The 12,660-nt window shown below is 36.5% G+C and overlaps 2 protein-coding genes across 2 annotated transcripts; one reads left to right on the top strand and one right to left on the bottom strand.

Moving 5' to 3' along the window:
• Positions 1-701: 701 nt before the first annotated feature.
• Positions 702-4,175, bottom strand: LOC147542150 (prohibitin-1, mitochondrial-like). The gene is made up of 5 exons (XM_086635961.1): positions 3,694-4,175; positions 3,236-3,352; positions 2,273-2,443; positions 1,592-1,804; positions 702-1,162 (listed from the first exon to the last, which is right to left on the bottom strand). The coding sequence occupies exons 1-5, from the start codon at positions 3,859-3,861 to the stop codon at positions 965-967; spliced, it is 867 nt and encodes a 288-aa protein (XP_086492087.1). The 5' UTR covers positions 3,862-4,175; the 3' UTR covers positions 702-964.
• A 1,271-nt stretch (positions 4,176-5,446) lies between these two features.
• Positions 5,447-12,588, top strand: HPY2 (RING/U-box superfamily protein). Its single transcript, XM_086635960.1, has 7 exons — positions 5,447-7,855; positions 7,932-8,003; positions 8,079-8,189; positions 8,283-8,396; positions 10,090-10,229; positions 11,955-12,040; positions 12,184-12,588. Exons 1-7 carry the CDS (start codon positions 7,760-7,762, stop codon positions 12,324-12,326), a joined length of 762 nt encoding a protein of 253 aa, XP_086492086.1. The 5' UTR covers positions 5,447-7,759; the 3' UTR covers positions 12,327-12,588.
• The last annotated feature ends 72 nt before the right edge of the window (positions 12,589-12,660 follow it).

The raw sequence follows: 12,660 nt of genomic DNA, 5'->3' as shown, positions 1-12,660 counted from the left end.
TGTAGACAAAACAATATTTTATCTTATCTACACGTGTACCAGCAAATCAAAAAAAAAGAAAGTTGAGCCAATCTCCACTAACTTTTAATATCTTTTTATCATAGAATTTAGTTGTGCAGGTTGGTCAACTAGCAAAGCATAACAACTTCGACAGGCTATAATAGAGATTCTTAATTCAAAGTTTCAAGGTCAGAGATCAAGGGTCAAATCAGATCTTTCATCTTCGAGTTTTAAGGGTAAGGTTATAAGAATAAGGAGTAGTGTTTTAGTTAACATTTAGCCTTTAGTCGAGGCACACGTCTTCGTTAAGAGGGTCAAACTGACATTGCAGAACTAATAGTTCAAAGCTTAAAAAGAAAGTATCGCAGCATAGAGAACAAAAAAAAACTCCATTTGGATCTCAAAGATTATGTGGCAGGAGTTAAATAGAGATTTGTCAAGAAGCCACTTCATTTCTTTGCAAATTTAGAACCAATACAAATCAAGTTTTTATTGATCTTCAAAATTAAGATTCTTTGCAAATTATCGTACCACATAAATAAACAAAACATCTTTAAAGATTTCCATTAGCGAAAACAAAAATTGGAGGATTTCTATTTAACCAAATATTGGAGAGTTAAACTATAATGTGAGTAACTTTTTTTTTGTTAAGTTTATAATGTGAGTAACTACTACTATATCCACAAAACAAACTCAGATCATTTTCAAAATGTCAATCTATTTAAATATAAAATAAATTATAATTTAGAATCATTTTTTCCGATTTCATATTCACAAAGACATTTCAAAGTGTCCCTAAATATGTTAGTGTGAAATAACAAATATGATAGAAAAAAAGTAAAAGGTGTCTAATAGTGCTTCTACTAAAATCACTCTTATCACTCCTCCAACCAAAAGGTTTTATCGAAAAATTTCACCCTTCAAAATCATCTCTTGCAGTATGAAAAGGTCTCTTACTTTGAGGTCATTTATTTCCTTTGGCTGGATCCAAATTCATCTTTTGAAGATTCAGCAATAAGTCATCAGAACTCAAGTATACTTTGTTGGCAGAACGCGAGATGGTAGTAGCTATCTCCCTTGCAGCTTCGATCTTTCTTAATGTTATGAAGGCTGGATTATTTGCAATAGCCTCACCGATTAACTGTGCACTCTTTGCTTCTCCCTGTCAATCCAAGACAGACAATGGGTGAGTTCTGAGTTGCATATAAAACACCGGTAAGTGGAAGTACAATTAGGTACGAATGAAAACCAACTAGGGTAGGAGGTTTAGATAGAGAAAGAGAGAAAGAAGATAACCCTTTCTCTGTCTCTCTCTCTCGAGGTGATCGCAAACCAAGTCAGGCAGCAGGGAGTCCGAATACGGGATAACATGAACCAGGCAATATCAATATAAATTTATAACTGGTTCAGGTTTTGGCAACTTAGATCACAAATGGAACCAGAACAGGAACCAACTTATTTACTAGGTTTCCGTTATGGGTACTTTGGGTTATAAAACAAAAGAGAAGTGTTGGCTTTGCTATAAGAGTTGAACGCTAAAACGCATATCACAACCCAAGGTGTGAAATATGAATATCGGCCAACTGCTTACCTGTGCTCTGATAACAGCGCTTTTCTTGTCTTGCTCTGCTTTCTCAACAACAAACTTAGCCCTTTCGGCCTCTTGCGCTGCAATCTGCTTTGCTTCAATAGCAACTGTAAATTCTCTGCCAAAACTCAGGCTTGTGATTGATACATCATCCAGGGCAAGATTGAAATTTGCCGCTCTTTCTGTCAATATCTTCCGGATTTCCCTGCTCACAGCCTACAAGAATAATGAAGATAGATAGTAAGTCGACTCACACTTCAGATTACAAGACCATTTACTTTGACGTTAATTTACTTCTCTGACAAAATATTCAACTTCTAAAAGTTATACTTGTAACGACTAACGTAGATCGTATCGTAGTCGATTTCTCAACAAAAAAAGTTATACTTCTTTTTACACAAAATGAGAAATTCACACTGCTTCGACGACTCAAAAGCCTCCAATCACTCTAGATGTAGAGACTATTTTTGAACAAAGACAACAATTTTGACGGGGAGATGCTTATGCAGGAAGAACTTCAAAAGATGGAGAAAAATAAGAAATTCTAACCCACTCATCGAGCAAAAAAGTATGAGTTCATGATCGTACACGGTTACTATGGAAAGTTGAAACTGCATATATATATATATATATATATATTCACGATTTTGGATTGTGAAGAAACTAGAAATGCATAGTGCGTACCTCTCTCTGAGTTATAAGCTGGCTTGCGTTGTATTGGGCTACAACAGCTTTTAAAGTTTCTTGGACAATAGAAGGCAGAACTCTGTCGTTATAGTCCTCACCAAGAGTTCGATATATACTAGGTAATTGATCTGCCACAGGCCGCGTGAGAACTCGAAGCCCAATATCGACCTGTTTAGTAGGTACTCTTGCATCAGCAATAAGAAAGCAGAAAGTAAAACCAAAAAAGCACATTAAAGCAAGACAAATACTAAACTTGTACCTAAAAGCCTATTAAATATGCTCTTTAACTAAGTAGGCACTGTCCAAAAGCTTTTTCTTCAATGTTGTCAAATCGTAAATCATATCGTAATCGATCTCCATTTTCAAAAATCAATCGTAAATTGTAAGATATAATTTTCTAAACATAATTTTTTAATATTGTTTTCACATCTATCAATAGATTTATAGAGTCCTAGTGAGTTACAGTTGTTAGGAAACTGACGCAAATAATTAAAATTATACAACAGTGGCTGACCTTATTTATTCACACAATTGACCGGAGAATAATAGTGTTAATTTACTTGTTTTATTGACAATGTCAGTTGTGCTAAAGTTTTATCGCAGATGGACGAAGCCAAGATCTTCCCGAGTTGGTGGATATACTATGTGTAGTCTGTCTCGGCCGAGATGGCGAGAATCTCGTGTCTCGGCTCGGACCTCTCCCGAGACAAGACTCGGCCGAAACACCGAGTTAGGGTTTGGCCGAGTTACTCATCTACCTCGGCCGATCCAGACCGACTTGACTCAACGTAACAACAACTTTAAATTTTTTGGACTTCTTTTATAGAAACTTTAAATCCTAATTGCATATTAACCTAAGATAATTAGCAGTAATATAATATTTATTGGACGCAAGTTCAAACATAATCTTTGTCTACTTGTAATACATAAGCACTTAGAGAAAGTCAGTGTACACTTTACCGTTTGAAGATCCCGGCTTCCTGAAGAGCTAACAAATTTCTCGGGTCGTGCACGAACATCATAGATGATTGGTCTCTCAAACCATGGCAACATTAGATGCGTTCCTTCGGGATAAACCTGAAAATGACCATAAACTATTTTACTAGGTAATAATGCAAAAGGGGAGACTAGAGAAAGAGATATAGTTTCACACTATTGATTAAGTATATTACATACAAAATACATAAAAAAAATATATTAACAGAGGCATGAAAGTTAAGTTAAACTGCCATAATACCAACATCCAAAAGAACCCCATAAAGTATGGACTATTGTAAACCTAAATTTTCTTGAAGAATGTTCACTAAATAATATCACAAGTACAAGATACCCACAAATTTATTGATGTAGTAATTTCAACTAGAAATTATGGAAGTTGAAGAAAATTAGAGAGAGAGAGAGGAGAATGAAAGAGTAACCTTGTCTTTAACACCAACAACACGGTTGAAAACGATGGCACGATGACCTCCTTCAACAGTGTAGAGACTGTTAAAAGCTCCATAAAGACAGATTCCACTCAAAACTCCTAACTTCACCAGAGGACTACCTCCAGGTACTTTTGGTATTTTAACATTCTTGAAATTCATCTTTCAATTCGAGATTAAGAGAGAAAGATAAACGCAGGGTTTAAGAAGACGCAGGTAGGGGGGGTTTAAGAAGACGCGGGTCTAGGGGAGTACTTATTAAGGGTTTCGGTGAGGGGAGAAAATCAATTTTTACCAGGAGAACCCTTTTGCCACTGTTTGCTTGGGCTACAATCTTCCCCAAATTGACTTACAATGCAAGAAAGCATCTCCACTTACAATGGAAAATTTCCATTGTTTGGCAGTTTCCCGCGAGAAATTATTTTTTTTTTCACCGTTTAGTTGGACTAAAATAACGAGGTGGCCACTATATACACAAACACAATAGACACCACACCCCACACAATATATAAACAAAATTTATGGGACTGTCGGACTGGATGCAATTAAACATAGTTTTTTTTTTTTTTTTTTTTTTGATGAACGTAGGTAATTGCCTATATTTATTCGCTATTCGAGCTCAAAAGAATATTGGTTAAATCTGCCGCCAACTGGCTTATAATGCAGTTAGGAGTTGTAATGATCTCCTCATTTTTAAATAAGTTCAAATTAAAAACATGTTTCGTTAACAAGTGAGCAACCTGGTTCGCCGTCCTCAGACAAAATAAAGACGAACAATTTCTAAGGATTTGAGCTTTCCTTTTGATCTCTGCCAATATTGATCTAACTCTCCAAGGATCATCATCCGGGTTTTCTAAGCATGCTTTGGCAATTGATAAAGCATCTCCCTCCAGTATACAGTCGTATTCAGGAATAGAAGACGCCAATATTACCGCCAACTTCGCCGCTTTTGCCTCAGCTTCCAATGGTGATGACGCCCAAGTAACTAAGGTCATAGCCATTATGAATTACCCACTTCGTCCCCTACAAACCGCTGCAAGAACAGCTTTCTCTATTTAATAAGGTAAACAATAATAAGGACTCAAATATTCCAACAACAATTAACCTTATAATAATAAATCACACATACATTAGATTTAAAAATATAGGTTATTTTGGGAATTTGGTCAAAATTCTCTAAAAAGTTTGACTTTTGGTTAAAAATGATTCATCAATTTTTTAGAGGCTTATGCTCCCTGTGACATTTTTGTAAATTATCTAATATAGGGAAAAGACAAAACTAACCTTATTGCAAAGCAGTGCAAATCAGATTACAAAGCTCTGCAAGCTAGATTGCAAAGTAGTGCAAACCAGTTTGCAAAGCTCTGCAAACCAGATTGCAAAGTGTGTGCAAAACTTTGCAAAGTCATTCCAAGGCAACGAGATTATAAAGTAATGCAAACGGGAAAGTTCTGCAAACCAGATTGCAAAGCTTCGCAAACTCACATAAACCCTAGAAAAATAGTTACTAAGACGTAAGATTATTCATCGAAATAACAACAAATTCTCCTTCCATTATTGTCTATAAGTCCAATGACGAAGAAAACAATTTATAAACCGTAGCAAAATCGTCCCATGATTGATAAATTTGTACTTTTTGTCTCTAGAATTCATTCCCATAAACTAATTGAAAACCATAAAATCAACTTCAAACACCAAATATAGAGATTCAAAAAGCTAAACCTAAACTAAATTGATGATTTGATAGAAAAAAAAATCGATAGAAACCCTAAATACAAATATCGACTAGCTCCCACTTTCACTCTTTTTTTTTTCTACAGAAAGTTTGGAGAATTCTAAATCTTAGGGTTCTTGATAATTTCCCTAGATATAAAAGTTATCTAAGGTATAAAAAATGAGGGGGCTTCTAAAATTGCCCTTGAAGCCTAATTCTAAAGTTTTCATGGTGCCTAGAAGAAGAAAAAAATAATTTGTCTTTTTGACTAAAAAAAGAGAAAATTGGGCCTCCAACCCAATTTCATGTTTTCGCCCAACTTTATGACCAACTTCTTTCCTATTCCCCTACTTTATCATAAATACCCAGATGACCCCTTTTTTCAATTACCGTTAATTCTCCGTTAACTAGTCATCACATCTCTCTCCTCCATCTCATCACCTATTTCTGCCACCTCATCCTTCCGCCACCTCATCGTATTCACCGACGAAGGTCGCCCGCCGACCAATTTTCTGGTCGGCGACCTTCAAACATAAAAAAAAAGTCTCTCTCTTCTTCCTTTCTTTTCTCTCTCCTATTATCAACTAATCTAAACACTTCAATTTTGCTGAAAATCTCTTAAATCAAAGTAAAACAACATCATCAAAATTGATCGAAGTATATTTTTACGGGCACCGACGACGTCTTTGGACTTAATCTGTGACAAAAGAGAAAAAACCCACGTGACCGTAAGTCCCTTGGGATGTGTGGTGGGAGAGGAAAATGAGGTGGAATTCTTGTTTTATTTTTAATTCTATTTTGAAAAAATATTTAAAGGAAGTAGTTAGGACACTTACATCAAAAAAGTGGGTCATATTTGAATTTACAAAAAATAGGGGGCCATAAAGGAAGCTGGTCACAAAGTAGGGGCCATATAGAAATTAACTCAAAAATTATTAGTGAAAAATGAGGTTAATAAGTGGATGGATCAACCATGAAGTTTGCCGGATAAGGATGATGGTTTGTCAGACTACTATTTTTAAGACCAATTCAACTACAATCTAACAAGTTTGAAGGATTCAAAAAACCTATCGAATTGAAGTTTTCAGTTTGATTAAAAATTACCTCTCTTTGTAAAGGTTTTCAACAATAGTTGACTCCGATTTTCTTAGTTTCGCTAGGTTAGTATTTTGGGGAAATAAACAAAGTTTCCGGGGCAATAAGTTTTGGGGTGGAAACAAACTTTTTTTGTTTCCTCCAAACATCACCCTTTTAATGTTTTATTCTTTCTTCTTCTCCTCTACCTCAACTAGAACTCCGACGACATCCACCATTAACGTCGGCGACTCTAATTCCGGCCGACTCTCATCCCCTCTTTCTCTTCATCCCTTTCTCCCTTTATCTCTCTCTCTCTCTCTCTCTCTCTCTCTCTCTCTCTCTTATGTTTCTCTCTCACTCCTCTCCTTTCTCTCTCTAAATTCTGGTGAAGAGAATGGTCCCTTCGCCGAAACCTTCGTCTGGAAAATCAAACATGTCTGACGAGCTACGAATGGATGGGTAGCGGGTATCCATGATACCTCACACACTCATACGAACCCATTCGGGTAACGGGTATTCGTGTTCTTTTCCCAAACGTATCCACGAAAGACTTCTTAAAATAACGAAAGACAAAGTATCTTATAAACATAAAATTTTACAATTATGCCTCGCGCCCCTCGTCCACAAAGCATATCAGACACCCAAGGCTTTCGGGTTGGTACGCCTTACTCAAACGACGAAAACAATGTGTTCATGCGCAAGACGAAATGCATTATGAAACGTGTCATTTCCGGAATGTTATTTGTGGCAATTGCATTTCCGTAATTTGACATTTGGCTTGAGCATGATTTTTTTTAACAAATCGACTATGCTCTACGTTAGTCATTAGAAACATTGATACATCATCAAGTAGTGATGAACACGATAACCGTCTAAGTGAAACTAATAATTAAAGAGGCCTAAAGCCCAACAACACAAAACCTAAAACCCGACAATTTTTTATTACTATTACTTATACATTTAACTATGGATTCCACCTCTTCTGAGAATCAGATTTGAGACCTCTAGAATTTTGGTGTTTATGTCCATACTATCAATCAATTGGGCAACAAGGCTTGAGCACGAATTGGAATACAGTACAATGTTTGATAGTTCCCTTGTCAGGCACTCTTCTGGTCTCTGGCTGCATCCAACGGGCCAATCCCACTAGTATTGGAATATTTCTTGATCAGTCCATTTCCGCGGGAGAAAATCCTTCGAATCCTATCATCTGCTTAGACTTGACAACATTCTCGCCCTAACGAAGACGGGGAAGAACTCAAAACCCTAATGGCATCAACTTCTTCTCGTCATGGCGAAGGTGGTGTTTCGAGAATCAAAACCGCTGCTACAACACTCTACTCTGATAATCAATCACTCATCAGTGTAAGTTCCTTTCGCACCTAAAAACCCTAATTTTGCCCTAATTATGTTCTAAAGGTTGTTGACCTGTTTCTTATAGGAGATTCGAAAAACTTTGTCTATGATGAAGGGAGTAGGGGTTGATTTGGAGAAAGAAAACCGACCCGAATTGGTAATCATACTAATCAAATTCTGTTTGTTTGAGATAGTTTTTGCTGAATTCTTACGCATTTTGGTGATATTTTAGGTTAAGGAACTTGAAGACGCAGCTATTGAGTTATTGGCGACGTATGATGACTGCACACATTTTTCATCTGCACTTCAATCTGTTGGAGATACATATCAGCCTACAGATGGGGTCTCTCTCTCTATATCTTTCTCTCTCTATATATCTTCTTCTTCTTTTGTTCTAACAATCTTTTCCCTACCCCCATTTGGTTATGTGAAATAGCTAACAGATTTTAAGAAGTTGTTTGAGAAGGAGGTTACAAAGATGAAGGCTTCTGTACCACCTTCTGTTCCACAAAAGAATCCATTGCTGAGGCAATTCAAGGAAGCTGTTTGGGTAATCTCTTAACCTTGGTTTTGAACTGAAGTTTTGATTTCTAGTTGGCCAGCGGGAGCCATTGTCATTACATTTCAGCTCTTGTAAAAAAGAAAATTCAGTAATGCTTAAGTTTGGAACTCTTATTTTTTGTTTTCTAGAGAATAGGATCTAAGAAATGTGAATCCAGGGTTTGGGTTGTGATGTGCCGCAAGTGCATCCACATTAGAGTTCCTGTGAGAATAATCCACATGGACAAATGAACCAAGAGCATGATATCTAGGTCCTCTTTACTTATTGCCAATTTGTTTTGAGTTGGATGTCCCAAAACTTAATATGGTACCAACGGTAGACCCACAACCCTACATTTTTTTTGAAATATACCCACAACCCTACATGCGATAGGCCCCATGCTTACACTTGCTCCACGCCAGAGACACATGCTAGGCTCAAAAAATGCAACACGTGCGGGTACAATTTGGACAAAGGGTACTCTTATAAGTTTATAACCAAGACCATAATTTCTTGGTCCTCTCCACTCATTGCTAATTGGTTTTGAGTTGGATTAAGAAAAACATTAGACAAGTTTTAATTTTTGAATTTATATTGATTTAATGAAGTATACAAATAAATTCAGATATCTTTGCTTCCAATCGGTTTTGTAACTTTTGTTGATGAAGGTGCCTCATCCACAAAGCATTTACAGAATTATGTTTTAACATTCTTTTCTTTAATAGTCTATGATTTTTCTCATAATAATTCATGGATTTTTGTATGTTATTAATATTATCATGTAAATGTCCCAAATTGAACTCGGTACCAATGAGTGGTTAGTTTTGTTTGAGGCCATTAAATGCAAGTGGGGATCCATACTCAAATATTTAGATTATATATGATACACTAGTCCAATTATAAACATTGGCATCTTAAACGATGTAGTATTCATCATGGGACAAGTCCCCTGATAATTTGCAGAAATTGCATTGCTTGCAAAAAGACTGGTAGAAACTAGAACTCTGAATTCCTACCATTTGTTTGTTATGAAAAAATCTCTTCTTTTCGAGATTCTTCCACTGTTTGAAGTTTTCCTTCTTGATAAGTTGCTTTGCAACACCAAATCATTGCTTCAGAAAATGCGTGTACAATCACGGCGAAATGTTTGTCTTCTCTCTTGTTATGCATCTTATTGATACACAAAATGAGTGCACCCACTTGCTTGGTTTCCATTGTGTGTGGTAATTAATAACCGAATTCTTTTGCTCTGATGATCTTGTGTTCTTTGGGTGGAACCCGTAAAGCATCAAGATGCTGGACAGAGAGTTTAAAACCTGTAATTTACTTATATAAGATGCTTGACTCAGATTTTGCATTCATATAAAAGGATTAATATAAAAACAAATGAAATGTATATGGATGAAGAACACAGAAAATAGATGTCAGTAGGCAATGTAAGTTTGTTAATCGGTTCTGAACAATAACATAAACCCGTATGCATACCTTGATTTGCCAAATAATTGTTCTTTAGGGGTTAAGTCTGTCAGATGCTTGGAATGAAGGAATAACCTGGGAAAAGGTTAAAATAAAATAAACTACGTTATGCAAAGACATCTTTTATGTTCACTTACTGAAGCAACTTCTCTTGTTTATTTTCGTCTCTTAGCTATTTCTCTTTCCTAAGGTAAGTATATGCTAGGATTCTCAAACTTTCCTACAGAATGTTCACCATGCAGGTCAACCAATGCCAGGTGATGAGGAAGAGGACATCGTAATGACGAGCACTCAAAACCTCCTTTTGAACCTCACTTGTCCATTAAGTGGAAAACCAGTTTTTGAACTAGAAGAGCCAGTACGAAGGTATCATATGTATTTTGTTTTTTAAAATTTCTGAATTGATCTGAGTATGTGTAGATATCAGTACCTGCTTAAATATAGCATCTCTTAACTGGTGCTTTGGCTGCATTGACGATTTCCGCATTGGGTATATTAGTTCATAAGGACACAAGAACTAAATTGGGTTCGTTCACCACTATTCACCAGGGTATTATATTTTAGGGTACAAAAATAGTTGCTTCCTCATTAGCTAAATTAGCAAAACGATCTCCTACTAAGCTTTACAAATCGCCTAGGCACCAAAAAATTGTTAGGCGTGAAGCAGCCGGTCGCCTAGTGAGTCAAGAGCTACGCATTTTTGAATACCGGCTAAATCGGCACCCTACAACCGCCTAGTCCCGAGTCTGCTAGGCGCCGACTTAGTCGGCTCGGGTAAGCTGCGGTGTTTTTATTTGGACTCAATCTAAAGAAGACAACTTCCTATTTGCTTCAGACGAATTCAAGCTTTCTTCTTCTCCTTCTTCACTTATTTTCTTCAAGACTTCAAGCTTTTCTTCTCCATTTGAGTTTTAACCTCCATTGTTAGGAAGTTTCTCCCACTAATCTCTCTTTAACTTGTTTTTCCACACTCTCTTTAACTCGAACTCGTTTTTTTCTAGTCTGACCCTCTCTCTTGGTTTTTCTTCTTCACATTTTGTTCTTCTTTTCTTCAAATTTCTGTGTTCCTTAAAAACTCGAAGTTCTTATTTTTTTGGGTAGGAGTTAAAGAATGAATCTATGATGTATATAATTGCTAATATGTAGTTTATACAGAATTTATGGATTGATTTTAGCTCTTAATGAACTAATTTGACATATAAATAGAAATTTTGTGTGTATTAATGCATGAAATATGTTTATGTATGTATATACTATTCTCTGGTCCCAATGACATCCTGCCTATTCGCTGGTTCCCAGTTGGCCGCCTAGTCACCCTTTATGTTTTTCGAGCTTAGGTCTTCTGTTGGTGTCTTTTTAATGGATGAAGGAGAAGCATGTTCTAGATCGACGCGCATCTAGAAAGGGACGGCTGTGTGCATATTTTGATATCAGAAATATTGTAAAAATAGCGGACATGTCAACCTAAATAAATAAATAAATTGGGATACATTTGTATGTGTTTTCTGTTGAACTATTATATGCTTCTCATTGTCTTATCTTCTAAGTTCATCACGGGATTCATATTATTCACAAAATTTGTAAACCTGAAGTGTAGTTTATGGTCGTACACGACTCTTGTTAACAATCTTTCATTAATAATTACAAGGGTTTAAATAGCAGTTCAGTTAGCCATGCTTGCTATTTCTGTCCTTTTTGTTCACTGGTGTAACAGGTCACTGCCGAATTGTCTAGTATGGCTTCTTATCAGCATTGACATTTTTTGAATCGTCTGTTCTTCAGTGTTTCGTCCTTTCTCTAGTTAGAGACTTAGCTTGCTTAGGGACTTCTGATGTCGGTAGGGTAACTGGCCTTTGGGACTTATGGATCCTAAAAACCTAGTTTGTGACCATGATACTTTTTCTGCTAAAGTGTCAAATTAATGACATTCTATGAGGTATTGGTCCTAGAGTCAACTTATATTACTATATACACAGAAGATGTCGACCTAGAGTCATATTTTTATGATCCTCAGACAATTGTGAGCAAGAACGAACACAATGTACATATAGAAATTCATGTTTTAACCACCTGTCATTTCTTCTGGTGCAGTATGGACTGCAGGCATATATATGACATGCAGGCTGTGAAACATTACATGCAATCCAAAACTTCTGCCTCCAAATGTCCTGTAGCAGGTAATCAATCCGGGTTTCCTTTGCAGTTCCAACGCTTCCTTTTTCGTTGTTGATCTTAATCATGTATTATGTGGACTGATCAGAATACTCCAGTTAGTCATTCCCGGTCTTTTTCATTGATCTTTTGTCTGTATCCTATATAGGTTGCCCCAAGGTACTGCAGGCTGGAAGAGTGATATGTGACCCCTTATTACCTATTGAAATTGATGAAATGCGCTCAATGAATAACAAAACTGCAAGACCTTCTGTGGTTGAAGATTTCACAGCGCTTGACGAAGACAATTAAACTGCCGAATCTGAAAATATTTTTTGATAATCCTGGCTCATACTCGGACAAAATACCCTGCTTCTCTCTCACCAATACTGTGGAACAGTCTGTATGAATGTCAGCAGAAGAGATAGTTGCAGTTTTGTTATGGATATTTGCTGTTTGGGTTTGTTTATATTTGCTTTCTTTCATGTTGCAGAAGGTTCTTGATGTGGTTATGGGTCTAGTTGTGTAATTTCTGTTCAGTAATTTTAGTTATAATGAATTGCATCTTTCCAAATTTCTTTACCTTCTCTCCTAGCTATCGGCCATTGCTCGACTGCGTCTTCGAGGGATGAAGGTTGACGCCAGC

Source organism: Eschscholzia californica, unplaced genomic scaffold, assembly GCF_041429995.1.
Source record: "Eschscholzia californica isolate CP2 unplaced genomic scaffold, dmEscCali1.0.p SCAF_4, whole genome shotgun sequence".
NCBI classification, from domain to species: domain Eukaryota; kingdom Viridiplantae; phylum Streptophyta; class Magnoliopsida; order Ranunculales; family Papaveraceae; genus Eschscholzia; species Eschscholzia californica.
The sequence above is the reverse complement of the archived record's forward strand: the minus strand, read 5'-3'. Positions and strand labels throughout refer to the sequence as shown.